We start from the raw sequence: 26,657 nt of genomic DNA, 5'->3' as shown, positions 1-26,657 counted from the left end.
AGTTACAGTGTTTCTGTCAACCTTTTTTTTTTTGAATGAGGTTATTTCATGAAGTAATTCAAAATGAAATTCGAAAAATCCATTGGCTATTTGATGGGGAAACCAGGACAATGCTTATGCCTGGGGTTAGCGTAAAAAACTACACTCTGTTACATTGTGCTCTGGCTGTGCTGTTTGAGTGCCGCTGTCAGCTTTCACTTAAAAATTCAAAAGGACAACACTTTCGGTATCATCTCAAGGGATTTGCAAAGGACCCCATTTACAAATACATAATCAATTTGACAAAAGATAACTTTGGCTTGATTTTGTATTAATATCCTCTGTATAACTTCTCCTTTTGTGACTTTACTTAGGCTTATGGGAGCCAAGTGAGTTTTTCAGTACAGATTCATGTGCAAATTATGTCTGCCACGTGGTCCTTACTTCTGATTGGTGTGTTGGCTCCCTCAAAAATGAACTCAATTTGGATGCAGGTTTACACATGAGCGCTAGGGGCAGTGTAGAGGCAGAAGAGATGTAACAGTCAACACAGCAGCAGGGTCAAAAAATGTTTTTAAAGATATTCTGATAGACAGAGTCTGCAAATATCTACATCTGTACAATATCTCATTGCCACTGCACGGCAATTTATATAATTTAGACAGTTTATATATTGACATGGAAACCTTCAAAATTAAATAGAAACAGGTTCAGGACTGTTAAATCCAAGCACAGTGGAAAGTGCTGAAAAATCTGAGTGGGGATGGTTTAGACGTTGTGTTCTGTCCAATGGTAGTCATCCAGATCTGGCTTGTCATTTACCAGGTCACTGAAACCCAGAATGAACATAATGGTGATCTGTGTGAGTTCTTATGTCTCTTGTTTATGACCCAAAGACTGGTAGTTGCATATGGTCTTAACTCTCTTGTGTGCCCTCCAGAGGTATCCTCCAGTAAAATGCGCAGTGCATTGCCAAGTATGTGTTCTATTATGTTTATGGTGCAGCAGGCTCTGTGTATGAAAGGGAGGTAACACATAAAGTATATCTCAGGCCACAGTTTCTGCAAGACTAATAAGTTGTAGCAACCTTAAATGCTATCTTTATATACACAAATACATTAGTGACAAATATGTGCCTCTAAATATATTGTTATACACTAAACTGACTTTCTATCTCTGACAACACTGACATTATCACTGTTCGGGCACTGTAGCCAGTGTGTAGTTTTGCAGTGTGATTTTAAAAAAAAACTTCTGTTTTGAAAATAGAGATTGCCATATTTTTCTGAGTGAAAACAAGTCCCTGAGTGTCACAGACGGAGCCTTTGATCCCTCAAGTCTTGTACATGAGCTGCCCCTCTCCTCTTTCTCTGCCACACTGCTGCCTATTATTCCTGTTGTGTAATTGAGATGCAGAAACATTGACAGAACTCATTTGCTGCGATGGAGAACTGTGTAATGTGAAAGGGAACACAGATTATTACATCAGCACAGATACACCCACATACACACACATACACATACATACACACACACCCACACACACACACACATGCATTGGTAAAAGACAATGTAATTTGGCACCATGTTTGAAGAGCCTCTTCAATTGTTCTGCCAGGATTTGTACTCCTGGTCTCACGTAGCAGAGGTGATCAGAGGTGAAAACACGTAAGGTGATTGCTTCCTGAATTGAGTGTGTGCTCAGGTGGTTGTTATGAGAATAGTGCATCACTACGGCTGTGAAGGTCTGGCTGTTGAAATGGGATTTCTACATTGTCCAGTTTCATTATGCCAACAAATCGAGCACTTACACAAAACAGGCAAAACAAAATCATAAGGGTGGTTGTTTGTTTTAAAATTTGTGTGGGTATATTTTTCTCTCTGGATGTCAGGATGGGAGTTATGAACACAAATTCAACCAGTCTTGCAATTCCATCAAATACTCACAACTTTTTTCCTGCAGAGCCACTCCATTCCCTCGAGTGGGCAGTCATATAAATTGACCTTGTGTTATCAAAAGTGTTGTGGTCCAGTCAAAAAACCTCAAGTCGGAGTCAAGTCTCAAGTTTTCAGTGTTCACGTACAAGTCTAGAAGAATCAGGGTCGTGTCCGAGTTACCTGAGTCTGAGTCTGGAGTCTTCATTCTTAATATTATTATTCATCATAAGGAGGACATCTGTTCCCATCAGACTACTTACTGTATGAATCTGATGGTCAGTATGTGTAAAAAGCAAATTTCATTTATTACATTAGATTCTGACTGTTTGCGTCTGGAGATATGAATTATCAGTGAAGTTATAGCGCTGTGTGTTGTGTGCAAATGTGCACCGCGGTACTCTAAATGTGAAGAGCACTGATCATTTCTGCTGCTATGGAATCACTGCAGGGTGCACCAGGACAGAAAGTGAGATGCTGAAGTCAGCCTACTTGGACTGTTGATTTTGCTACTGCTAGCGAGCTAACAATAATGTTAACAACTACAAAGACTACTTGGTCCAATATTACACTAAAATCCTGAGTAATAGTGGGTGGGTTGCAGATATTTTTGATTTCATTAGACATAAACTAAGATTATTTTGAGCTTGCTAACAGTAGCAGAATCAACAGTCCAAATAGGCTGACTTCAGCATCTTCACACACTTTTCTGGGTGCATCCTGGACAGATGTCTGTTAAAGTTTGAGTTTGACCTAGTCTTCTCCTTAATGGTTCTTTATGTATCACATACGCTTGCTTGCATTTGGTGGAAGTCCTTAAAAACTAAATTCAGTATTGGTGACGTTTCTTCAGGCATCAAGGCAGGAACTGTGAACACAGGTGTCAACCTGTGTTGTACATTGAATCAGTTATTTGGACCTTATACACAAAAACAAACCAAAACAATTACAAAGTGTTTATTGATTAAAAGAAATCGTCTGCTCCATCTTCTAAATCTAAATGCTGTCAATGCTTGAGTCTGAGTCCATGTCTGAGTCATCAGTGCTTGTGCCAAGTTGAGTCATGAGTCCTATAAATAAGGACTGAAGTTGAACTCTTGTCCAAGTCCTGGTCTTTTGGACTGCAATACAGATTCAAAACGAGTATCTCTTTGGGTTGGCAGTGTCTCAAACATTAGGAGTGCACTTTATTTTAATACCCATAGAACACCAAATGCTGAGACAGACCCTTTTTTTTCTTTGTTGCCATTCTAACACAGGCTGCTGCTGTTGTTGAGTCATGTTCCTCACTTTCTCACTCACCTCATTTGCACCAATTTTTGCAAAATGTATACATTCCAGCAATTTCATCAAAAACATGCCCTGATGTTTTTCAACTTGAGTTGCAATCTATAAAAAAAGCCAAAACATTAGGCACTTCAGGTCATAACAACACTCCCCCTAAAAAAAAGACGCAAAATCCTGGAGGTGCTGATAAATCTCATGAGTCTTCTTTTTGTCGCTCCTCTATCACTTTACCTTTTCCCCCAGCTTCTGGGTGACAAAGAAGGTGGTTCATCCTCTTGAGACAAAGGACCTCCACTCTCAACTGCACATACGCACACACACACATATACACAGGAGCACTGAGGTCTGCTGTCATACACCTCTCATTAATTCCTACCTGTCAGCCAGCTCCCCCTACCGTATCGGCCCCCCGAAAGGTGACAGCTTTCCAATGACTGACAAAGGCTCTTTAGGTGATACAGAAGATCCCCAGCAACCGCCGGCTTCTGTAAAGTGCCCCTCAAATGTCACTTTTGCTGCTCGGAGATGTGCGCACGCACACACCCACACGTAGTATTTTTAAAACAGAGGGCCTGCTCTCAAGTCTTCAACCATTTTTGACATCCAGAGGCTACGGGTGTCACCGAGGCCTCAGCTCTTAAAGCTTTTAACATCCGAGAGAGATGGCGTTGTTTGACAGTGCTATTGGTGGATGCTATTGTTGCGTGTCTTTTCCCCCCTCCAGTGCATTGGATTTGCTTGTTTTTTCAGTTGTAAGAGGCGGATAAGGAAGAGAGAGAAACAGCACCAAACTTTTGCTCCGTGTCCACTCAGCTGTCATGTATTGAGTGGCAACAGCAAGCAATATTTGTGTCAGTTTGTACTTGTTGGGAAGGGGTCAAGTCCACAGAAATGTTGTTGACGTCATTCAGCTGTCGAGGCTGATTTCAGAGTGCAGACTTACCTATGTGTGGTGTTATCTGGGTTTTAGAGCTGGGGAAAGTGGGCAGAGGTGTATATGAAATATGACTCTGGTAAAACTTCCCACCCAAAGAAGGAAAAGGAAGACAAGTACTTCCATTTTTTCTTCTTTCACTGTAGTGCCTTCCAGCTTGTACCAACAACCTTGATGCCTGGCGTATAACAAATTACAACTAGTTTTTGGGAAAAGGATAAGCACCGTGAACACATGCTGAACAGAAAAAAACGTACATCAAAGTTTTTACACTTAACTGGTAACTTCCTCACAGGAGTTTTTAATGATCAAACAGACCTTTAACTGTCCACATACAAAAGACTGACCTTTGTCTTGAGGTATTCTAATTGACATTCATTAATTAATTCATAAGCATCAAGACTCAAAAGCTAAAAACATCTGTATTAGCAGGACGGCTGTAGAGCATCACAAGCTGTGTAATAACTTAGCTAAGACAAGCATTATCTGAACGCTGGTTTAAAAAAGGAAACATTTATGATCGTGAGTGAGCGAGCGAGAAAGAGGGAGCTTATAACATTAACAAGTATTACACACTGTGAATCAAATAAAAATCACAACAGGGTGTCACTCCTTAAGAGCACAAAGCATGTGGTCTGTTGGTATTCTGAAGTCTTTAAAACATATCACACTTGAAGCGTTTGCTGCTAACTGATTTGACTGGGTCTGACTATTTAAAACGTGTGCACTCACTCACCCATTTACACTCATTACAAGTATTTTTAGGACTGATGCACTTTATCACAGGCTTTAAGAGTAATGAATGATAACAGCAGTAAACTGATAAAGATCAACACATCTGATTTTAATCATCATAATCATCTCGTTACATGTTAACTGGGTTTAAGAGCCTGTTAAAACATCTCTAACAAGTCTTCTTGTCACTCTTCACATGAAAAAAAAAAAATGTTGAGAGGAAAAAGATGAGAAATTGGAGTGATGTTGAGATATGAAAACATGCCCCAGAAAGCAATTATCACAAGAAATGGAGCAAAATGATTTCACATTCTCGTGCATGCAGAGGATGTCGTGCAGGTTTAAATTAACTCCATCAGTAAACCAGATGATTAAATTCGGTAAACAACCCCAGTGTGGCGAGGCTCCGAGCAAATAGGCTGCTTTTTTTTTTTGCACTCAGATTATTTTTCCTGCTTTTAAATGCAAATAGATTAAACGTACAGGTACAGATTTATAACACTGACAAATGCTATGCTATGCTGTTTGCTCTCAGCAGTTTTTCACTCTAACCTTTGGAATACCAGTTCTAGTAATTCTTACATTACCTCATGTTGGCCCTAGTAGTGAAAATTCCAAAGTCTTAACCCTAAAACTGTACTCATAATCCTTTCTTTGTTGTTTTAATTAAAGGGGAATATCAACTTTTGTTGATGCATTTGTGCACCAACACTGTTTGCTGATCTTACACACCAGAAAGTCACTGTACTGCTAGAGCACTTGAAGTAGCTAAAGAATGAAGGAAAAAGTAATAATGTGTACAAAGATCTTTGCACATAATAATAGCACTTGAACACACTTTTGCAGTAAGAAATTAGCGCTTTGCGGATAACAAGAACTGATATGTTCAGTTTTTACAAATAGCATTGTGTATTATCAGGGATATTGATGTGTAATCAGGGACGCATCCAGAAGGGTGGCCAGGGGTGGCATAGCTCCCCTTAAAATTGGATCAGCCATCCCTGGTACCACCTCCCAAATCCTAAGCTATGATTGGCTATTTGGAATGTGTTCACAGGCTGGGAGGCTAGCTTTCTTTGTATTTAAAAGTAGTGCATTTTCTTTGGTATGTGCCTTCAATTGTGTCAAGCATCTTTTTAAAGTCCTTGAATAGTTAAACTTTGAATATTTATGTTGACTGATACGTTTATTGTTAACATCAAAAACATATACTCAGGAATGTACCTGCTTAGTAATGACAGTTGCTAAAGCAGACTGGGCCATCCCAGTCAAAAAGAAGTCTTGACTTTGTGCAATAAGTTGCACAAAACGACTGTATGTATCGCAACTTGCAATGTATTTGTTGAAAAGCTGTTCAGCCTTCATACTTTATTGCAAGAAATTTGAGATAAGAGAGAAGACCAATGGGGTGAGTGTACTTAACTTGTTTAGTAAATTGAGATAAGAATATCTTAATTTAACAAATTCAACAAGTATTATTGTTTATCCTGTTGGCATGCATATTTTTTTACTCATTCATCTCTTATTTTTACTTGTAATGTCTTGAAAAAAGATTTAAATCTGGACTTTTCAGGTGAATATGGCTTGTATTAAGTTGAAGCAGATATTTTTTTTTTGTAGAAGAAAGAGAAAAGCACTTTCTATGTTTTGAGTTTTGTAGTGTAAAATTTTACATCATATCAGATGAGCTGATAATAAGTAATGACAACATTTGCATCCCTTACTTTTTGTAACTTCTGATAATGTCCTCAAAGCTGTAGTATACCTCCTCAAATGTTCCAGTCTGTTTCCAAGCTAATCCTCTACTTTGACCTTTGAACCTAGTTGCGAGATTATCCCAGTTTCACATTCTCTGAGCCCACTAGCCCGTCACTGTTAAAGCATGGGGAAAATGTTGAGAATACATGGCTCGAGGATCCCTGCAGAAATTAATTATATAACCTATTGCAGCGTACCTCAAAAGTTCACCGTGCATGAGAAACTTAATATGCATGGCCTTCACCTTTACAGGCTCATAAAATTCTCGAGTTGTGCTCAATATTTTTTATAAGATAATTCATTAAGAGCGGCATATGTTAATAGCGCTCTACATTGGGTGAGACTTTAAAAAGTTGGGTTTGATGTCGACTCACAAAACTGGGGAAAGGTCAATAATATTTTTTAATACCGCTCTAATGATATTCCTGTTCTGAGTTGCTGCTTGTAAATTGGACTTTGTGGAGAGCAGAGGAATTAACACCACTGTGAGATAACCTGTGAGAGTGGACAACACACAAAGAAAGTGCAATTGTGACATTACAGCAAAGCTTACAAGATAATTACAGTTCATTTTGGTTTTCCTGCCAAATCTACTGCTTTCTTCATGCTGTTCCTTAAAGTAGAAAATGTTGTAATGAGTTTATCAGATAATCTAACACCTTTTTGGAATCTGTGTGTCAACTTTCCACTGAACTTGCAAGTCTGTCAATTTGTGCAGCACATAGCAGAGGATAATGTCAAGTTTAATATTATTATTTTAAGAAAGATCAAGTTAAAATTTGACAATTTGAATAAAAAGAAAAAAGCCAAATCCACAATTAATCTAAGTTTTCTTAAAGGTATGTATTTTCTGCATTTTCCTATTTCCAGTGTTTATCTCAATTTCTCTGTTTGACCTACACCTTCATTGAGCTGTCTGTAAAACTGCTCTGAGTATGCGTTAGAAGGTAAAATGGTCACTTCTAAAACCACTCTTTATGCACTTGTATCAGCCGGACTACTCGTGTTCTCAGAGCAGGGCAGGTTGTGCAGCCTTGTCTATAACCTGATTCAGCTGCTCTGACATCCCAGCAGCCTGTGAGGTCAGAACCTACAGAGTGTCAGAGAGGTTGGATGATGATGTATCTCTGTGACGCCTCCATTTCACCTCCTGACTTTCTTGTTTTTCTCCTCTGCATAAGTGTCAACTTTTTGCCCATCTGCTGGGGGAGTGTTTCCCATCAGAGCTGAACTGTCCAACTGTTAACCCTCTGTGTTCCTGTACCTTGTCAAATGTTGCTTATTAGTTAATCTATACTGTAAATCACCTAAATGCTGCAACTTTAGAATAATGAGATGTTTTTCAACATTTGCTAACATTTAATATTTGACAGAAAGGCGGTTTTGCATCCATAGTTACTATTTGGCAAGCTTTTTTTTGTAACACTGAAAAGGTTCATTTTCATATTTTAATGTCATAGCATATCTAAAAATGTAAAATATTTCCAAAAATATGTATTGTATATCTAACAGCTTACACCTGATATGGTTGTCATTATAAAATATCCACATTAAGGTGCCCACTAAGCAATCTGGACAGTTTCAATGGCAGACATTTTTTCATCAAAGTTGTTTACCTGGATTGAAATGAATTCACTGTCTCTCTTCAGTCCTGAATTTGTTACAAAAGAAACCTGCACTCATTATCAATATCGGAACTCTTGGCCGAAATGCATCTATAGGCGTTTTCGTCCACAATAACATCACACACGTGTGATTCACTTGATTTCTCTTTCTTTAATTTGTTCTATCTTTATTGTATGTGTGTGTACTTTTCAAAAGAAGAAGCTGTGATTCACTTGATTTAGCAGCTTGTAACAGTAGTCTTCTCTAAACCCACCGTGAATGGATCTCTCCCGGTGTTACGGTTTTAAAAGTTGCCCTGTAAACTGGGGACCTTCAGCTGAATGTAACAGTGTTTGTGGAGTTTACACAGCTGTTGAAACACAGAGGGAGTTTTAAGATTCAATATCCTCATCAGATAAGTATTTAATGATCGTCCAAAGAATTGTATTATTTATGTCATCTTTGACCTTAATGCTGAGATTACAAACACAAAATCTGGTTTCATGAGGTCAGAGTTTTCATGAGGAGTTGTTACGCTACAGACCTGATAACTGAACTGAACTTATTTGCAATTTCATTTTACGTTACTTGTCACTACTTATTCCTTATATATTTGCTGGAAAACGGCAATGGGCAATTAATCTGTGGAAAGTGTCTAAGATATGAACACATTAAAAACTTTTTTAAACACCAATCCTTTTTTATATTTTCCTCCACTATTGATTATTTTAAAATACAGTCGAAGTATCTATGATGCAAAAAAAAAAAATGGATTCTCACCGTTTTATTTGCAAGGACATTCACAACCGTTGTAACTCTGTGTAATGTTAATGACAGAGATCCACTGGTGGTGCAACCTATCAAGTGTCAAAGTTCAATATGCTCAAACTTTAGCAAAAAATAAGTTTAGAAATACGATATACGTATGTGTGCAATAATGGGTAAACGCATGCATTCACATGAAGGCCTACTCACAAGAAAGTCATCTTAACCTTCTGATGTTTAAAGTTTTGTCAATAGATAAACTTCCCCATAGACTGTCAGTTTAGCTCTGTGGTTACAGCTTGTGCTCCTCAACACAGCCGCTGGTCCAACCTGGCCATGGCCTTTTGCGGCATGTCACTCTTTTTCTCCCTAACAGTTCCTGTCTCTCTTAAGCGATCCTTTCTTACAATGGGGAAAAATGTCTCCTCTTGTCCCTATGAATTAATACTTTTTTTCATTCATTTCTAAATATGCTGTTTATATTGTAAGTGATGTGTTGTACTGCCATGGCAACACTTGCTTCAGAAAAAATCACAAGGACAAATCTTTATATCTGTTTAATTGTATGTCTGCACAGCATGAACAGTTTACATACATGTTGCAGCATTTTTATCACAAAACAACAACAACAACAAAACATTGCCTTCTCTTCTCCGGGATGACTGCAAGTGGCTTATAGGTGACATCAGTGGCTGTGATCTGGATGTCTTGCCCAGAGCCACTCGTTCCCTGAGCTGCTGTGGAGCCGTCACTTGCTGTTAGTATGTAATAGTGGATATTTCACCTGATAATGTTGCAAACCCGGCTGAAGAAGCTGAGGTCAGAGAATGAACTATTCTTAGCGTGACCTCAGTCATATTTTCCATTATATCTGAAAACAAAATGTGTATAAATCAGCTCAAATCACAGGAGCAGAGTGTAACCTCTGGGATGAAGCTCACGTTGGTAAATCTGTGCATTTGTCAGATAATCTGAGTCAGGACGACACAATAGGATGCTGCTCTGCCACATTTCTCTCTTTTTTCCCCTCCCGGTGTTTGGTGTGTGTCTGCGTCAGCGTCTCTGTAGAGGGAGGGAAGAAGCTTGGGTTGTGTGTGTGTGTGTGTGTGTGTGTGTGTGTGTGTGTGTGTGTGTGTGTGTCTGTGCTCAGGTGGCAGATACCCTAGGTAAATCATTTCAGATCCATTTATTCAGAAGCCTGTGTGCAGACGACACCTGCACAACGCTGCCAAAGAAGTGCCACAATGTCAGCGACTTTGTTTGCAGCTCTGACCCCCATCTGTGTGTGTGTGTGTGTGTGTGTGTGTGTGTGTGTGTGTGTGTGTGTGTGTGTGTGTGTGTGTGTGTGTGTGTGTGTGTGTGTGTGTGTGTGTGTGTGTGTGTGTGTGTGTGTGTGTGTGTGTGTGTGTGTAAACATATACACCCTGTTTGTATGTTGGTATTGTGTATCTCAGTCAAATGTCTTATTTAGGGGGAGATATAACAGCAGGGGAAGATCTCTTTCAATGAAACGGCTGTTATTGCCGTGTTGCTTTCAATAAATCCTGCGTTAAATCTTGAATCCCTCCCGAGGACGAGCAGTTAATTTAATTACTCTAATGAACAAACTGATGCTAAAAAGGAAGATTCTTTGGTGCCTAAATAGCAAATTAATTTTTAAAGCGCCCGGGATAAAATTAACTGTATTTTTAGTCCGGATGAATTTACACTTTTTGATATGACAGCTGTCTTAATCTGTGTTCAAAATGAGGCTCGTTTGCTTGTGTCATTTGCGCGCTGACAGTCAGTTGTGACAGTCGTAAAGTGTTCTTGAAAAAGCGCCCGACGTGGACACTCAAGGCAGCCAGACGAAAGATTTGCAGGGCTGTGATGTCTGCGTGTCAAATGACTTATCTCGCTAAGCATATGCCGCCACTTCAGAATCATATACTTCAAAAACCCGCAGCCTTCAAACGCGTCAAAACGGACTTTCTTATTCAACACATCAGTCATGTTGCCACCAGCAAAATGAGCGAGATGTCATTTGCACTCAACGGAAAAAAAAAAAAATCTCCTGGAGACATTTAAAAGACACTCTTGATGACTGTTTCAATTTGGAGAGACTGTTAATGATATCGTCTGAGCCACCTCTTTTTTTTTTCCTGGAGATACAAGTGAGTGACAAAGAGTACTTAGATGTGCACTTGTGCTAAAGCTTTGCCAATTATTAATTTGAATCCTGGAGACAATTAGTAAATCACTATCCAGCAACTATTGTCCAGCTGTTGCCCTGGATTTCTGCGTTTTATAAGTGCAAGCCAATCTTAGGGTCAATTTAGACTGCCACTAACGACAAAACAAGAAATAATGATAGTCTGTATCATACAATCTCACGTTTTTGAGGCCATAACAAAGCCTTCTTTTGTGTGATGATCCTGAAATAAAATAATATTGAGCTATTAAATGAGGAAAAGCAGCAAAAATATCTCCCAGCTTTGCTTTTTCATTTAGTGTTCTTTTGTTTGAGCCCCCTATTTTACACCTTAACACACACACACACACACACACACACACACACACACACACACACACACACACACACACACACACACACACACACACACACATCTGTAAGCTTGGAGCAAATATCCCCCTTGGTTTGCACTGTTCCAAGTGTTAGAGAGGGTTAAACTATTTCATTGCACTAATTGGCCCTTGTCATTCCTGACGTTTGGATAAACAGTGGAAAAAGAGGGAAAGCTGAGACAAATGATGGCTAATTAAACTGGGGTGTGTGTGCATGTGTGTGTGTGTGTGTGTGTGTGTGTGTGTGTGTGTGTGTGTGTGTGTGTGTGTGTGCGTGTGTGTGTTGTACAGACGGAAACCAGCTGACAAGAAAACGGGAGTGACGAAACACCCAGCTTGACAAAAGCAACAACTACTTCTTGCGATGGAAACTTAACTTGAAAAAAAGAGAGAAAAATCTCCTTCCTTCTTTCTTTGAAATCCTTAACTTCTCTCTAATTGGGTTTTTTATCCAGCGCTGACAAAAGAAACACTTTTACTTTACTATTTCAGCCAGAGCAAGCAGTTTTAAGCTTCATTTATGAGTATTTTATCTGAGTTCAAGTTTTTGCAGTTTCCTATACTGAATAAGGAATTCATTTGAAACAAGGTAAAGGTGCACCTATAAATCTGCCTCTGCAGTTTCTGTGGTCCTCACCACTGCAGGAGATCTGATATAAAAACTCATCTTAAAAAAGGAGATAAAGAGAAAGTGAGGGAATGCGAACTCTTAAAAATGAGCTGAGGCATGTCTGAACTTTGACCTCCGGGGGACATTTGTTTTCAGAGGTAGCACATTGTCCACACCAACCACATCATCCTCAGGGAGATATCTTCCTCGCCATTGCTCTGCTACTCTGCTGCACTGCTTCACCTCATGTTACTGCCAGTGTGACTGACTCATATGTGTTTCCACACAGAAACACACACATACACACACATGCTTGCATACAATCCCTCAAACTCGGCTTGCCCAACCCCCATCCCTGCCTTGCCTGCATTTGACCACTTGTCAGGGGATGTTTATGGGCCATTGTTTGCGGTGCTGATGATCATTGTCACTGGTTGATTCCATTACCCAGCGCTCTCTGATGGATGGAGCCCACCCTGACGTCCACTGATATGGGTGTCCTTGACCACTGGGGCAGACGCATAGAACGGTGGGGGCAGTGGGGTGGAGGGTTGGATCATCCATTCCTGTTTTTTTCAGCAGAACCAATGTATCCTACAAACAAAAAATTACAAGATGCTTTTCCCTTCTCAGTCCTGATCCTTTACATAAGCTAGAGTATTGGCAGATAACAGTTCCCCTCTGATGCTAATGTGAGAGACAAGCATGAATGTTATCATTAACAGGTTTTGACTATACTTATACTGTGCATGTGTGAAATTGATTAGTTTGTTGATGAGCACAACACACTGACAACAAGCAGAGAACCAAGAAACAAGTGGAGCTAGCGTTAGAAGTAGCAAGGCTCACTGCCCCTCCTGACAAACTCAGTCCTCTAAGGAGAGTCAAAGAACTTTGAATGTTCAACACTTTCATTTGTGTTTGGATCTGTTTTTATTGTCAATGATCAAATATAAAAAGGTCAACTCAGAAATGTGTGAACATATCATTGAAGTTTTGCTAACTTGACTGGTGCAATGCTCTACGTCAGAAGCTTTAAAGCTACAAACATTTTTTTTTCTAGGAGTCGGGGGTCTGGGATGTTTCCTGGCACATTTGCTGATACAGACATATTTTTTTTATCGATAGCAGTATCAGAACAGCCCCTAAATTTAATGAAAGATTTAGATCCTTGTAACATTTCTTTAGAACGAGTTAGGGCCTGTGTCCTTAAATGCAGGTTGTTGTTTTTTTGCACTGGCAGGGCCTACGACATCAAATCCAGAGCACTTCCCGCCAGCTAGGTTATGACAGTTGTCTTGCAACACTGCTGCCTCCCGTAGTAGTTACCATTAAGCCTGATTTAAAAAACTAATATGCTTTATATTTGATTTTATTCAGCTGCATTTGACATAGAAACCGTACAAACAATTGGTAGATATCAAGTAGCATTAGCAGGAGACTTAGACATTAAATTTGTACCTTGAAAAAAAATCTGTTTCTTCCTCCCCCCACTAGAATTCTATTGGTTCATATAAGTCACTTTGATGAGCGCAGAAGTGTTCAAAAACAATTTTCATTAAAGAGTGCTGTGAGCACTGTACCAAACAACAGCTGAAGCTGAGTGCGTTTTGAGCGCTGAAAGGCTGATTTACACTCAACTGCATTGGTTTTGTACAGAAAATATGTGCTGACAGTGCAAAAAGTAGCATTCAGCTGACACAGGCCCTAATACTCTGATGCCCCTATCTGTGGCAAACATTTGTCCATTGCTTTCAAACCTGTTATGGATCACACACAAGAAAATCAGTGTCATGATTTTAAAGCTGATTTTCAGTAAGCTTTTTTGATGTCATCTTGTGTCGCATTTTTGTTGACTCCTAATATCTGGTAGTATTCCACCATAGTTCCGTTTTTCTGTGTGAGTTTGAAGTTGCGATTCCAAGTGAAGGTCCCCTCTGTTTAAAGGAAATGTCAGCTCCAGCTATGGCCTTTTACCGTCTTGAAGAAGGTACAGAGTACCCAAGTGTAAATTGAAGGATCATGTGCAGCACTGATGTCAAAGACAAATTTTCCTACAGGGACAATAAAGTACATTGTATCGTATCGTATCGTATGATGTGATGATGCATATTATTTGTTAGGAGATTGAACCAAAGCAATGACTAAGGAAGAAACAGCTTCATTCTGGTTGTGAGAGCTTCTTCATCACGGTTACAAAAAGCTATTAGATTGGTCAAAACTGTGGCTTAAGAAACAAATACTGACATGTAATAAGACACATGAGCTCTTTCATGTATCTGAGTTAGAATTGTTTTTAAGACTATCTAATCAGTTGCAGTGTAAGTTGATAGCTGTCCTTCAAACAGATCACTTGGGTTTATCACTTTACATTTCTCCTATCAATAAAGCAATCAAATGACTGGAGGAATATTAAAGAGATGTTTAATCATGCTCCGTTAATCCAGTTTTACATACTCTGATTACGAGCTTAATTCATACATTAGATCTAAATGGTTAACATAATAGATAGTTGGTAATTAGTGTTGCTCTCCTCGAGTCTTAATCACATTTTTACAGTGCATGTAAACACACTGAGGGGCTGCCTGCAGTCCGGCCTCCTGCAGTGCTCAAGTGTCACAACATTATTTGGAAATTTCTCCACCATCTCATTGAATTAGCACTCCAGCCTCACCGAAACAGATGAGCTTGAAGTGAAAGAATCGTCCAGAAGTCGCACATCACGAGCAGACATCTGCAATTACTGATGAGAGACGATGTGTTGGGACTGAACTGGGACGAGGCCACGATGTAGTGTCAGTGAAAGATTGTCCGTGGTGTTGTGTGACAGAGGATGAAGCAGCGTTGATAGCTAAAACATTTACAGCGTCTCTGGCTAACATCATTTCTCACCGAGCCATGGCATCATTGATCAGGATGATATCTGGCAGAGGAGGAACGTGTACTTAAAGGCACATGTTTAACAAGCTCCTGCAGCTTTTCCCAAAATTGTCACATAAAGACTTCCCATTGTTACTGGAAACAGAGACAGAGTCGTTTTCTATCCCTCAGATCTGTCTTTTGTCAGCACAGATTACTTTTCTTGGGAAATAGCTTCCTTGGATCAGACAAAATGTTGTTCTCAGATGGAATCCAGGCCAGATGCTCCACTTTGACAAAGAAATTAGCCCCATTTTGTTAAAACGTCCTAATGAAAGTTTCCTTTTCTATTAATATCAAGTAGCCTGTTTTGTCCTTGTTCCTTTAAGACCAACATGCCAAAATATAAAAAATCAGGAAAAGCGAAGCCTCCAATAAAACTAACATTAATGGTGCTGCAATATGCAAAGCAATGCTAATTTTATGCATACTGTCAACCTACATAGTGGCTGTTCTTCGTTCATTTTCAAAAGATATGACTGCAATTAGACGACAATTGATTGAAATCATTTGCGTTTTATGATTCGGTTACTTTTGAGCACTGACAGGGTGCCGTACAATTCAGTGACAGTATATTTTCCTGGCGTGCGGAGATTAACTGCTATTACTGACCCTGATGCAAGGCAACGGGTAATACATTTCAAACAAACTACTCACTATCTGGCTGATTTGCATATGGTGTGTCATTTACCATATTCCCTGATTACCTGGTGATTTATGCTTTAATATAATGCGCAAGGGCCTTTCAATATAGAACACCTTTACAGCGACTTAGCATGTCGGAGACGGAGAGAAATTGAAATGATAGTTTAAGGGCTGAGGAGAAAAAGAGGAGTCTTATCAGTTAAGACTTGCTTTTGTATGTAGGATTTTTTTTCCTCTCTTTGGAAGGCAGGGGTGCAGTTGATGAATTCTTAAGCAGATCTGGCTGATAATTGTATTTCATAACTGTCACACAGAGAGGGACTGTCCGCTGAGAAGCTATTTGTGTCATGCATCTCTCTCTCTCTCTCTCTCTCTCTCTCTCTCTCTCTCTCTCTCTCTCTCTCTCTCTCTCTCTCTCTCTCTCTCTCTCTTTCTCTCTTTCTATATGCAGCCTCTTCAATAAAACTCAAACCACGACAGAGACTGTTAAGTCTACCTCCAAGATTATTAAATCCAAATGGAGAATTTACGGATGACACTTCATAACAATTAATCTGAGATGCTTGATTAATAAACCCTACCCCCCTTACTCTCATTCTCCCCCCTCCCAACCCGTCACTAAACTTGTCCTGTTTGAGTGGGATGAAGGAGGAGGGAAGAGACGTTAGGCTGGCAGGATGGTTGTCAGGGACGACATGAGTGTCATTCTTTTTGATTAATGGAGCATCGTGACCCCGCCCAAAACCCTCCTCTTCTCCCAGTATGCCCACTCTCACCTCTACAAAGACCCCCCCAAATGCACAACCCTATAACAGGTAAAAATAGATGTAGGCTAAATTATGCTCTCCACTTGGAGAAACCATGGAAGAGGGGGGAAGTTGGACAAATGTAAAAGAAGAAGAATTAGAAATATACAAAGAAACAGATAAAAGAGAGATTAAAAATATAACGCAGCAACCCAAAACTGAGGAGCACTGGAAGAGGGGGAATTGTAGACAGAAATGCAGGTTTTTGGAGAATGTCACCTACGTATCCTTGTCACCATGTTATGTCAGCGGTGATTAATTAGTTGAGTGAGAGCAAGCAATTAGGTCACAAGTTTGGGTGTGTGTGAGCACAAATGTGTGTATGCATGTGTTTTTTTAACAGTAGCCTTCAACATGAAATTTTTCAGTCTTTCTTTTGTTTCTCTGATTACAAGAATCAAATTGACAGTAAAGCTAATTACACCAAATATTAACATGTGTAATTTTAAGTTAAGTTAAGAAATGTATAAGACATGAAAAAGGAGAAAATTTGCAATAGAAAAAAATATTGAACAAAGTTTTTAAAAAGTAGGGTTTATCTGAAAGGCTGTCATGCAGTCCAATATTTTTGTAATGTAAAACTAAATATTTACCTTGCTGTTCTTACATAGCCTCTTCCTCCCCTTATAGAGTGACCCTCCTGCTGAATTGAGAGAAAAAAATAACCCACACATGTAAACTTCCCTGAAAGCAGTAATCATTCTTATATTTGTGTTACATTCTCTGTGTTTAAGTTAGATTTTCCAAAGTTGCATAGCTTGTGCATCTCTGCATCTGCCACATGTCACTCAAGTGTGATGTCACACAACTCCAACTACACTAATGTTTATTCTGAACCAAAAAGCTGCATTTTTAAGACAGACTGAGGTGAAATCTGCTTTACCAATCATCTCAGATCTAAACTTTCCTGATATGTTATCTTTATAACTTCCTCACAATCATTCTTGAGTGTTTGATATATGGCTTGTATTTGGGTTCCATGTCAAATCTGAATTTACAGCAAAACGGGAACATATAAATTGCCACATTCTTAGAGTTTTGCTTGGTTTGCAAAAAGAAAAGCATCAGGGTACCAGTAAGTGTTTTTAAAAAAGGGCCCTGTGGTGTATTACTCGCAGAAATGTGGCTGCAGATTCCTTTGAAAGCGTCTGAGGATAAGAAACCCTTAGACAAATCCTTGAACCAGTAACGGCTTACAAAAGATCATATTTAACAATGATGGCTATATATTTTCCTTTTTGCAATTAAAGAGTCCCTCTGTGTAATTTAATGCTTCTTTTCAAGTGTCGGCTCCCCCGAGACTTGGCCTGTAGCTACGCCATCGCTCTTGGTGATTATCATTAATGAATGTCGGCGAGGACCATCCCTCAATGTGACTAGGGAGGAAACACAAGCCCTAATTAAAGGTTCCTATTCATAAATATACGCCTCAAAGTACACGCATCGACATGCGCTGTGCACACAAGTCATTTTAATGTCACAAAAGCACCTTTTTAGAAGCAGTTTCGCCCTTAATGTACAGCACAGCTGCAGTGACAGATTTCTGCTGCCAAAGCCAGCAGCAAAGGATCTGTGCAGTTTAGGATCCGCAGATTTAAATTTAGGAATATAGCTGTGGATTAGGACGCGCTAATTTGACACATAAGAGGACTGATGGCAAAATATCTCGACTTATAACTGCAGTTTCACCCAAAAACAGCACATAATGATTCCGTTTTTGCATGTAATCCTCAGGAGACACAAAAGGTTAGGGGAAAGCTCCTTGTGTGCATGAATATGTATTCCTCTATCTTAGGAATGGAAATATTTACAAAATGAAAATGTTGAACAGATAACCGGATGTCACAAAGGAGGAGAACAATCCTTATGGCTTGTGTTTTCTCATAAGAACTAATTTTAATCATTTTAATTGCTCCAAACACAGACTGACACCAGCTCTCGTAAACGCCAGCTATTCCACTGTCACGTCACTTTCCCACACAAAGCTTTCTGTAATTGTTATGTGAAGAAGATCATGTTAACATTGAGGGTAATATTGAGCCTGTCTTACATTAATTTATTTTTCTGCACGGTGGCTCAAAGAGTCTTTTCTGGGTGGAAAAAAAGGGTCTCGGTGAGACAAACATTTGGCTGCTTCTCTCTCCTCCTTAATGGCTGAAAAATGCTAATTGGAGAGCACGTGTCAGAGAAAACAAAAGGCAAAGGGAGGAGGAGAGGGAAGGAACGTGCATGTCAGGGAGGCTGGTATTTTTGAGGCATGAAATGTGTCACTTTATTTTGCCGAGTTGGGGGAGATATTAAGCAGAGATGCAGGAAATCGTGGGAAAAGTTTATCCTCTTTTGGTCTTTCATTTAGCAGAAAAACAGCATTTTTTGTTTTATGATGCTCTGTGTGTATTCAGCTGAACAATTATTTCACAGTTCATGTAAACAAGCTGAAGTTTTCCATCTCCTCTCTGCTTCTCGCTGCTGTAAAATAACACCAGTTCCCTGTGAGACTCAGTCCTTTAATAAACCTGCATCTGTCGCTGCTCCACAGCATTTCATCACATCCTTCCCCCAAACTGACAAATAAAAAAACTCAGGTGGGGATTACAAACCTTTAATTGCATTGTCAAAACTACAGCAACACGTCTTTTTTCTTTTCTTTAAAGTCTAAAGTAAATCTCTATAAAATATCGAAACCCCTCTCACTCTCTCTCTCTCCATACTCTTGGCATTTTAATTATGCGGTCTTATCGGTTAGATGTGGAGATATAGCTCATGTCAAAGTTAGAGCCTCTTCTTTATTAATTTCTTATGATATATTCTTATACTCAGGCTGTCAATGAGTGTGTGGAATCTGATAGGACCTATCATTGATTGAAGATTACTCCAGATTATGAAGAGAAGCATTATCATAATCATACATATCTCACTTCTTTCAATGACACTAAGGAAAAAAGGATCATTTTATTTCAGCCAAAGCAATGATAAGTTTAGACACAGCAAACAGTGAAGTCTATAAAAAGAAGAGGTCTGTCAAAAAGAGACATTAAACACCTCAGACCACTTACAGAAAATTTGTGGTGCTTGCATGCCTGAGGAGCTCGTACCTTTTGACATCAGAGGTTTACAGCAGCAAAATAGCTTGTGTGGTTAGCCACAGGCCAAAATATGCAATATGGTGTTAATAATTCATGAATGTTAAAAGGAAGGTTTTAAATTCTTGGTTTATGTAATCATGATTTAAGTTGATCCTCTTTGCAATGATCAAAATCTTTCCAAATGCATCTTTAAAAGTGACTGAAATCTGTCAGATTCATTGTATAAAACAAAAAGTCAACGCTCATATTTTCATAATGTGGTATTCTACTACAAAAAACTTCTCCACAGCATAGTACACTCTTCCTCTGGCATCGCTTTTCAGCTTGGGTACTGATGTCAAACAAGGACAGAAAGTCATGATAGAGAACGTGGCACGGACAAACAATTTATTCTAGTTTGAAATAGGCCCGCAATAAAAGTTCCTGTAACACAGTTATGGGATGGTAATGATTAAACCAGGGAAGGAGATGCATTGAAATAAAGTTGAACAATAGAAAAGACAAAGAGGAGAAAATAAGATATTAAAAACACACAAATTAATGTTAACAGTGATAGTGGTGCCTACTTTAAAAAAAAAAACTGCATGGTTTGGATTTCAATAATGAGAACATAAACCACAAGGAGCTTCTTTGATTTTATTTTTATTATTTTGTTAAATCAAATATATATTTCATATGTGTGTGGCGGCAAACAGACCAAATGAAAAATACAGCTCAGTCACATTGTCATGGGGGCTGGGGTTCATGTTGAAGTGTGTGATAGTTGATAACACACCTGCTACCATAAGCGTCACCAAATTTCACATGTACATATAATCAATAGTGTTTCTAACTTGCTTTAAAACTATTATATCTTACTGATATGCAAGAATTTAAAATGATTTGGTGCCATATTTAGTTTTATTCTAATGGAAATAACACAATGGTATTTGAAGCAGTAGTGTTTTTGTAATGATTTAGAATCCAAAGTTATAGAACATCAACTTTGTCAGTGTCCCTCACCTTATTTGACTCCCTGCAGGACTATCTAGCAGTATCCCCCAGTTTATCTTTTAAAACAGCTTTCCTTGACATATTAAAGTCGGACCTAGAAAAAAAAAGACAGAGACAAAGAGAAGTAGAGTGTAATGTATGTAAATATACTCGAGGACTACATGCATGATGTCTGATCGAGGATCGTCACACAGAAGAGAAGGAAACAGGCTGACATGTCATCACGCTGTCACACTGCCTCAGTATGTGGGAGAGGGGCTTCATGTATACATGCTGGGGGCTGGGGGGGAAACAACTGTCTGTGTGTTCGGCTTTTGTCTTACATGAACGCGGACACGGGTGGTAGCATTATGGGGAATGTGACTACTGTAGCGAGCAATTTGGATCATAACGTTGTGATCACACATGGCTGCTGCTTGAAATATACAAACAGATTAGAAGTAAATGTGAAATGAACACATTGTTTACACAGTTAGTATCATACTGGGTATATAGACGGTGGTGCAAGCTCTCTCTCCTGTAAAATTAATATAATATCTCTGACTTTCAAGGAAGAGCAGAGCAATATTAGACACTTTTTCTTCAAAAGAAAATCCCAAAACTGCTGAAAGAGACACTCATTGGAATGTTATGTGTGTGACTTAGCAGTAGTTGAGTAAATATATATGAATACACTTTGCTTATGGAGAGATACTGTACATTGAAGCAGGAATGGGAGCTACACCTGCCTCTTGAGCCACATGTCCCCCCCTACTGGTCCAGGATCAGACCCTGCACAAACTTGCCATTGCTCCGCTGTGTGCGTGTGTGACCCCTACAAACATACAATCTCAGGAGCCATACCGGAAGAGAACCGAAAAATAAGAATTCCTACATTAAAAGAGTCTATTCCATTTAAAAGGGTGTGTTCATTGTACTCCTAGATTTGAGTCATTATACCTTTTTATTTCATGGTTCATAGTTTCGTAGTTTGAGGGCAAAAAGATGAGTTTTAATTCAAATTGATGATCAGCTTATTTTCCTTACTCTACTTTATGTGACTGATATGTTCTAGTTTTGGTCAGAACATTGAAATCAATTTTTAAATAGTTATTTTAGGCTGTGTTGGGTTTTACATCCACAGTAATTTCAGGATTTTATTTTAGTTTGCATTTCAGAAATAACATTATTTCTGGACAGTCATGCACTGTTAAGTTGCACCAGATTTACCTCGCAGAAAACATCATTTAAAAAGTGCAGTTTTCAAATGAAGCTGAGTCAAAGTAAAAACTATGTTTTTTATATAAAGACATGGAAACTATTCATTTGCAGATTTTCTTTAAGAAATTAGACCCATTCTAGTTCTCCCTAGACAACTCATTTGTGAGCTGCAGCTCCGTCTGTCTGTCTGTCTGACTGTCTGTCCTCGAGAATGAAAATATTAGTGACGTAAGTCGGCTCCATCAATCAGCGCGCGGCCCGGTCTGACAGACAGGGACAGACAGATGTTGGGGCGGTCCTTGGTCTTTCTTTGACTAAATAACACGCGACCTCAGACACCTTCTGTATGAGAGCATCAGTTCTTACAGACTTAAAACGCCTAGTGTAGGAAAGCTTTAGTTCTGTACTTGTTAATGTAGAAACGTAAAGTAGTAAAAAGGTAATACCAAACACTCACCAGATCCAGTCGATTCAGGACTAGCTCAATGGTTAGCCAAAAGTGTGTAATCCACTGTCATGTAGGATTTAGCTAGACTTAAAAGACAGGCTTGAGGTCCTTTTCTGGCCGAATCCAGTCAGGTCTCCCAGAAAAAAAAGTGTGGGGAGCAGGGGGGCTTCTTCTTCCTCTCTTTTTCACTCTTCTCTCCGACGGTAAACGGATAGCCCGTGTCATGCTGTCTGATTTGAGCTAACATTAGCCCAGTTGTGTTCCCTTTTATAAACACTTTATGCGGGATAATAGTTAGGATGGAGTGTAGGCTATTAATGGAGCCTCTGGTGGATACAGAGCCCCTCCCCTTCAGCAGAAGCCTTCACTAAAAAGGTGTAACGAATCGATCTGCAGCCTCCTTTGTCCCGCTAAAGAGGTCACGGAAGAGATCTACATTTTCGCAAAGTTTGTAACAGAGCAAAGAGCTGCTCCAGCCTCCCTGAACAAGTGAAACTCCTTTATTTTCCATTTGAATCCGGAGCAAAACATAAGCAGCTCGATGAGTATCATAATGAGGTTTAGATCAAGGACAATTTTATACAATGTTGCTTCACTCCCTCAGCGAATTGTTAGTGAGTGATGTTTTAGGTTAGCCTATAATCCTTGTTATAATTCTTGCCAGATTTTAAAATAATCCTCCTGTGCAGGATCAACAAAGTCTATTACGTTTATTGGTTGATTTTAAGAACTTTTTCGTCTATTTTTTCTATATTGCGTAAATTAAACAGCAGATTAGGGATTCTAACTGTCGACAGAAAATGTATGAATTCTTACTAATCAAAAACTTCATCGTTGAACCAAGCCTCATTTTGTTGTCGGGAGAAGTCTCGCTTAGCGTTTTCTTCAGGTCAACTTTGAAAGACTTCTCTCATTCGGCTGTTTTTGTGTTGAACTTAACAAACCGGTGTATGTTCAAGAGCAGCTCGCGCCTCTCCTGCGTGCGTGCAGTGACAGGAAGGCGTTGAAATGAAAGCCATCCCAGCGAACAATTAGAGCCGCAGATTGACAGGTGGGCTTTGACTGTCAGGGTGACGCTCGTGGAGGGGTGGAGTAAAGGAGAGGCCGGAAAGGCAGCTGGATGTGTCTGTCTATCAGTGGGAGCTGTCTGAACGCAACGCGCATCACCAAATGTGCGCACATTTTCACTGCGGAGAATATCCACGGACGTCTGTTTGCGCTCGATATTACTACCATAATAACACATTTTAAAGACGCAAGAGACAATAAGGCGCAGCCTGCGGCTCAGAGGGCGGGCCTGCTCGCTCTGTTTTGTGGGATGAGTTTGTGAGGAATTCGTCAAGTGTCCGTGTTGACAATTGGACGGACAACGCATAGCCTATGTGAGTATTTCATAATCCAGGGGGTGTTTAGAGGGATACTACGGGGTGATTGACACACACAGACACACACAGCACCCAGGCTAACGTGTCACTCTCTTCTCTCTTTTTCCCCTCAATAAAGACTGTAGCAAAAGGTTGGAGACCGCTGGCGCTTAAGGCACCTGGACAGGCGGAGGGACAGACGCTACGGCGCAGTGTGTAGTGTGGACTCCAAAACAAGAGACAGGGAGCTCCGTTTTCTCTACTTTCGCTGTGAGTAGAGGTATGAAATAGCCCAGAGAGGGGTGTGAATCTATTTTGATGGAAGCTGTCCGTATCCCTCTTCACGAAAGACTGAGATCATCGCGGAGCTTCCCTCGCCTTTCTCTCCGATCCAGCCTGCGATGAGTTTCTGCGATCGGCAGAAGTTACCGGACGAGACCCGTTTCCTCTAAATCATCCAAACCTTCCTTCTCAACGGGACATACCTATAGTGATTATTTCAGATTAGACCTTAAAAAAAGACTTCTTCACCCCCGAGTGGGATCTACACTTTCCTCCTCTCATTCCGCGGAAGAAGTGAGGAAACGCTGCTGCCTCCGATTTCCTCCCCTCCTTGCACTGGTTTCCTCTCCAGCTCGGTCGCTATTTTTGATCTCTGCATGAAAAGTCAAGCGGAAAGTCCTGCAACAGCATGCCGAGGAGAAAGCAGCAAGCACCGCGGCGGTCAGTAGGTAAGCCCCGGCACTTTAAACACACTCACACTCACACACACGCACACTTTTCTCTTTTCATGATCAGGATGAACAGCCAAGAATCAAAGTCAGGGCATGTTATGCAGACAAGTTTACCCAATAAGGTTAAGGCCTTATGCAGGACACAAAACAAGGAGTGCAGCAGCTCTTTATTCAGCTATTGTAAAGTTCATGCTTAAAGGTACACATTCCCTAACACCCTTGAGATCTATAAGAAGTTTATATCCGCAGGTATTTCTGCATGTTTGACTTGCAATATTATCTTCTACTCAGCCTTGCCTCCATGCCAATCTTGCCTGTTAGAAATGAATGCACCTCACTCCACGCTTCAGAGCTGATCCTCTACGAGCATCCAAGTTCTGCAAACAAAGCTCATCTTATCTCATTTTAACAGGCCGACGTGTTTAATGTGTCGGTGCCAGTAAAAGGAAAATAAAGAAAGTAGCGTATTTTGAGCCTGTGTTCCGCTCTGGGATTGCCATCCTTGATTTGATGCTTGATTGATCGCCTGTCATGCGACCGCCTTTGATCTATTCATTCCCGATAAACATCAGTAAATCATTCACCACAGAGACACGCATGCGCGACGGCAGCTGGACTCCCTCAAAGGGAGTAACTTTTTGCCCCCGCCGAGGAGCAAAAGAAAAGACAAATTGAAAGAAAAGTTCTCAAGCGGGATAAATACTTTGCGATTAATACCCCAAGAGGGAGGGAACAAGGGAGGAGGAGGAGGGGTGCTGGGGCGTAGTGAGATCACAGAGAAGCATCTATGGAAAACAGTGCAGGGTGAAGTGAAGAGGTTGGTAAGATGGTTACTTCAAGCTTGTGACCTGACTTCTAGGTTTACATATCAAAAGAAACGTATGTAGAGGACAAGCAAATCAGATTATACAACAAAATTACCAAAACATGTACTCTAGGAAGAAGTATGCGAAGATAAAGACAACAAAGCACATTTTAGTACCTACAATATGCCCCAGAATTACCACACTAACTTTTTTAGCTACCGCATTTCCAGCTTGATATCTTTATGTTGTAATAACTTAATTTAATTCAATAACTCTAGTACTCAAACACAAATTGAAATTACACTTCACATCAAACAAATATGTAAAATACACACAAAAGTGTTGGAAGTGGAGCATTCAGTCACATTTTAAAAGAACTGACTAGTTATTTTTTTTTAGGAATGAGAAGGCCTCAGCAAAAGTAAATAATCCACGCATTTTCCAAGAAATTTGGTTCCACAATTTCCCTTTACTCTTGACAGCCGTGCTCACATGTTGTGGCTAAGTTGACCAGACATGAACTGTTCTGAGAGAGGATCACATGTTTGTCTGAATCCATTTGATGTCCCTGAGAGATGCGTGTGATTGACATGCATTTTCAAAATGACGAGTGGGAGGAAAAAAAAGAAGAGCCTTTGAAGTTTTTGCAGTAATGACCAAAGCCGAATAAAACAGCTGCAGAATGTTAAGCAGGCGGTTGGAAATGTGAGGTTAAGCAGACTTAATCAAGGTTGTGACAGAAAGACTTTGAACTCTGTGGGGCTGTAATTTCTAATTGACGCGAGGCTTTGGTGATGGATGGAGAGAAATGTGTTTGAAGAGCGAAAATGAATAGCGTAGGTTTTTATACCTCTGTCACAAATTATTGGTTACCCCCCCAAAGAGGGTGTAAAAGGTGTTGCTTTTCCTGTTTTCCAACCTATTCTAGTCGTTCAGCCGAGCTCCAAAGTGGCTCCATTCCGGCTCAGCTTTTGAATATTGATTTAATGGTCTGTTTTTGTGACGGACACATACATCACACGCAGTAATGGTCAATCCCAGCTTGGCAGGCTTTGTCTCTGCATTATTTCCAGCACATGACATATGGTCAATACAAAAACTTAAACACTTCTACTGAATTGTGTTCACTTTAAAACACAGGGTATTTTTACAGTGCATTACAAGATATTTCCACCACTGCAAATTGTCAGGAGTTGCTCTAAAACAAAATGTTACATAGACTCCTCACAGAAATAATGAGGGAGATTCAGGGTTTCAATGGCTCTTTGTATGCCATTTCAAATGGGTTCTGTTTCATCAGTCACAGTGATGATTTTAGACCCTGTAATGGCGCTGCACCCTATCTACTTTATGACCAGTGACAATACATCAGTGTTGTTCATTTGGAACCCCATTACTGCATCTGTTAGTTTTGGCAGTTTACTTCAGTGCAGTGCAATTTGAGCTGCAGAGACTTTTGCTGCAGTCATTTGTCGTCATTTTT

General features: G+C 39.8%; 1 protein-coding gene and 1 long non-coding RNA gene across 5 annotated transcripts in view; one reads left to right on the top strand and one right to left on the bottom strand.

The window, feature by feature from the left end:
* tshz1 (teashirt zinc finger homeobox 1) overlaps positions 1-26,657 on the top strand; it is a 195,146-nt gene that overhangs the window by 127,325 nt on the left and 41,164 nt on the right. The window contains exons 1-2 of one of the 4 annotated variants that reach the window (XM_034705065.1): positions 23,320-23,652; positions 23,774-24,365. The exons of 2 other annotated variants lie outside the window; for them this stretch is intronic. In XM_034705065.1, coding sequence (XP_034560956.1) covers positions 24,326-24,365 — 40 coding nt within the window. In that variant the 5' untranslated portion in view covers positions 23,320-23,652; positions 23,774-24,325. Of the gene's footprint in view, positions 1-23,319; positions 23,653-23,773; positions 24,366-26,657 lie in introns of those variants that run through there. One more of the 4 variants, XM_034705064.1, reaches the window with a different exon arrangement.
* Positions 20,252-23,278, bottom strand: LOC117828081. The gene is made up of 2 exons (XR_004634329.1): positions 22,280-23,278; positions 20,252-20,716 (listed from the first exon to the last, which is right to left on the bottom strand). It is a non-coding gene; the product is annotated as an uncharacterized LOC117828081 (long non-coding RNA).

The sequence above is a fragment of the Notolabrus celidotus genome, chromosome 16, assembly GCF_009762535.1.
Source record: "Notolabrus celidotus isolate fNotCel1 chromosome 16, fNotCel1.pri, whole genome shotgun sequence".
NCBI lineage: Eukaryota > Metazoa > Chordata > Actinopteri > Labriformes > Labridae > Notolabrus > Notolabrus celidotus.
This window is presented reverse-complemented; position numbering and strand designations above follow the sequence as displayed.